Here is a 3,927-nt window from a genome sequence, read left to right as displayed (position 1 = left end):
TGTGTGCGTGTGTGTGAGTGTGTGTGTGAGAGTGTGTGTGTGTGTGTGTGTGAGTATACACACTAATCTGAGCCTCTAGGAGCAAAGACTAATGTGTTTGACTACATGGTGTCCATTAAAAAGGACCACTGAAACATTCTCTTGTTAGTTAGAAAGTCTTGTGTAGCCAGAATGTGTTCCTCACCGGCTCTCATCTCCTCACAGCTCTCTCTGATCTTCCTGCGGCAGACGACGGCCAGAGCCACCAGCAGAGCCAGCAAACACACGGCCAGAGCCACGGTCAGCCAGAGCGCCAGCGGAGGAAACACCAGACCCTGAGCTGCAGACGACAGACATCAGCTTCATCAGGTTCATCATCATCATCAGCATCAAACACACAATCACAGAACGACAGAACTGTCTCAGTGTCCATGCTCTGAGCGACTCGTATGGAGGAAGGGATCAAACTGTATGCATATCATATCATTTATTTATTTATTTTGTAATCCAGTATCAAGTACTATCAACATCAATATCAATATCACAGATTCCAATACCAATCAAATATCGCAGTTAGATGGATACTGTGATTTCTGCAGATAATTAGATATTTAATTGAGTTTTAAAGCCATCGTGGTTAACATTTGACAGAACTGAACAGAAAATGATCGAAGCTCCACTTTATCATTTATCAACAGCAATTACAGAGCGTTCAATCTGTGAGCAGCTTTTAATTCCAACACATCTGCACAGAATGCCACACAAACCCATTATCTGAAATGTCACATTAGCTTCATCATTATTTAGTTGCGAACGCTGATTCTGTCTGTGACACAAACTCTTTTCAACAGACGTTTGTTGTAATAATGGTACATTAATGACAGTTGTTTTTAATTATTTATTTAATAAAAAATAAAATGAAGTAAAAAAAAAAAACGGTAAAACTTGGAAATCATTATTTTACAATGTAGAAATAATAATCTTTATAATAATAATAATAATAATCTTTTCTTTTTTTTCCCCAAAGTAAAATAAAACATTATTGGAATACTATTATCTGGAGCCTATACATATTATTTTTAGCCGATAATTTCATTTTTAATTCAATCTTTTTTTTTGTGAAATTTGTGAAATTTACTGGCAATTTCTGAATGAAAATGGTTTCCTAGCATTTTAAAAGTAAATTGTACTCCATTTTCTTCAGTGTATTTAGTATTAAGTGGGACAGATACCAAAAGAATCATTACACTGAAAGAAAATTATTTTATTTTTATATTTTTGTATAAAATAAAATAAGGAAAGAATAATAAGACAAAAATAATTAAAATAAATGAAATGCAAATAAAACAGTAAAATAGAATAAAAACCAACAATAAGACAAATAGAATTAATTACAAATTAAATGAAACAAAAATAAGTAAAAAAAATAAAAAATAAAAATAAAATAAAAGGACAAAATAAATTGCAATTAAATGAAACAAAAATTATAATAAAATCTAAAACAAACAATAAAAATTACAACATAAAATAGAATAATAAAATAAAGTAATAAAATAATAAAATAGAAATGCTAAAAATTGTAATAAATAAATAATAAAAAAATAAAAAATATATAAAATAAGAAAATAAATAAAATAAAAAAATAAATAATAAGACAAAAATAATTCAAATGAATGAAATACAAATAAAATAATAATAAAATAAAAACAAACAATAAGACAAAATAAAATTAATTACAAATGAATTAAATTAAACAAATATAAAATAAGACAAAATAAATAAAAAAATTAAAATAAAATAACAAACAATATGAAAAACTAGAAAGACATCGCTCTAATGCTGAAAACATAAAAGCTGTTCTAAACATCTAAAGCTGATTGCAGCCGACTGCAGTTTCTGACACATTAAAAGCAGCCTCTCGTTTCTCCACTGACGGCTCTTGAACTTCTGGGTGGGCGACTGTGATAATAATGAGCGTTTAAAAAAAATACCAGCATCCTCCTCACAGCCAAAAGATAAAGGTAGGCTCGACACAAATGTGACGGGCAGTAATTGCGTATGCTTAGAAATCAATACTACAGCTGCTTGTTTATTAATGTCTTTGAGTGCTGTCCATGTAAGTATCCGCTCAAACATGCCATGCTCAAAAAAAGTCAATAAGAAAGCAAAGCGCTGCGAAATCGGGCTTTATTTCCCTCGGTAACTGGCAGACAGAGATGATCTGCAGCGGACGGCTGACAGAGGATATATATCGATGTATTGATGCGGCCCCTGAGAAAGACAAAGCCTCAGATGAAGGCGGCCAGATTTGTTATCATTTGTAGAAGCGCAGAGAAAGCTGCTGAAGAGAAGGTGTGGACACTGACAGAATCACACTCTCCGTATGTTTAAAAACCTCTCCTAAAGGTTAACAGGACAGCTGATTAAATTCACGGCTATTTATTTCTTTATTTTTGGGCCAGACGAGCTGAACAAGGTGAAAGTGTGATGTGCTCCTCCATACAGAGCTCATGGAGACCAATCAGTCAGCGCTCATTAACGAAGGTCAGAGAAAGTTTAAATCAGACGCCATGAAGATGCTTATGAAATTTCATAACTGTAAGGATACAATTTTTCTCAACCTCTTATGAACCGAGGTCAAACATCATGTTGTTAGGAAAACATTTAGGGCAAAATTGGATGATTTGACCACTGTTTTGTCGTATTTCTGCTCTGGCTGTCTGAAAAACCAAAGCGCTGTCTAATCATATTATATCATATTATATTTTATCATATTATATTGGGCCTCACAGGCATGTTAATGTCTCAGATTGTAGGTAGAGGAATTATATAACCATCTATGAATTTCTACGACAGCTAGGATAAAAATAAAATAACAAATCTAATGTGATTTTGTTTCCCTCTGTTATAGATATATCCCAAACGTCTCTCATCACCCATCATCTTCCTCTGGAAGCCCTTATTCATCTCTTTCTCAGTTGCCAAAGACACACAAGGACGAACGCACATCTTGGCTCTCACCCCCAACACTTTCTCAAGTGTCTGGATTCTGCGTGCAGACGCATACGAGGATTTTATATCGCTCACATCTCCAACAACATGTTCCAGTATTGCAGTCTGGACGAACAGAGCTCAGAAATGACCATTACTCCCTTACGGAAGTATTTTTTTCTATCTTACTGCTCTATTGGGATTGTAAAATATCAATCACAGAGATGAGTCGAAGCATTGCAAACTTGCAAAAAAGTGAAAAATGATGCTACAATAAATAACTGCTGTATTGTAAATTGTAGGTAGTGGAATTATGTAAACTTCTGTGATTTTCAACAACAAACAGGGAATAGAATAGAATAGAATAGAATAAACTAGATTAGACTAGAATAGAATATAATAGAAATGATTAAATGAACTAGAATAAAATTTGAATAAATTAATTAAAATAAAATAATAAATTTAATAAAACCAAAACAAATAAAATACAAAAAATGAAATTAATTAAAAACAAACACAATTCAATCAAATAAAAAAAAATGATGTTACAATATAAAACTGTTGTATCACCATTGTATTGTATTACAAATTGATTTATTACAGAGACAGAGCTATATTTATATATATATAAATTGTAGGGTTTGGAATTATGTAACCTTCAATTATCTTCTATGACGAAAAAGTAATGAAAATAAAATAAAACAAAATAAGGCAAATTTAATTAAAATTAAAAATGAATAAAAAAATAATAATAATAAAATAATATAGAACAAAATAAAAAAATAACACAACATAAATAAATTAATATAAAAACAAAATAAATGAAACACTTTGCAAGGCACAAGACAACAGCAAGATCCTACACATTGCCGAAAGTCATCCATCTAAAGCATATGTACACACACACACACACACACTCACACTCACACACACACACACACACACACACACACACAC

General features: G+C 31.8%; 1 protein-coding gene across 1 annotated transcript in view; it reads right to left on the bottom strand.

Moving 5' to 3' along the window:
• The window catches only part of LOC107656967 (CD276 antigen homolog), a gene marked incomplete at its 5' end in the record, with an annotated part of 56,430 nt that overhangs the window by 33,627 nt on the left and 18,876 nt on the right, over positions 1 to 3,927 (bottom strand). The window contains one exon of the mRNA XM_016444929.1: positions 185 to 319. Within this exon, the coding sequence (XP_016300415.1) occupies positions 185 to 319 (135 nt within the window). The remainder of the gene's footprint in view (positions 1 to 184; positions 320 to 3,927) is intronic.

This window comes from Sinocyclocheilus anshuiensis, unplaced genomic scaffold, assembly GCF_001515605.1.
Source record: "Sinocyclocheilus anshuiensis isolate Anshui unplaced genomic scaffold, SAMN03320099.WGS_v1.1 scaffold1052, whole genome shotgun sequence".
In the NCBI taxonomy this organism is placed as follows: Eukaryota; Metazoa; Chordata; class Actinopteri; order Cypriniformes; family Cyprinidae; genus Sinocyclocheilus; species Sinocyclocheilus anshuiensis.
The sequence above is the reverse complement of the archived record's forward strand: the minus strand, read 5'-3'. Positions and strand labels throughout refer to the sequence as shown.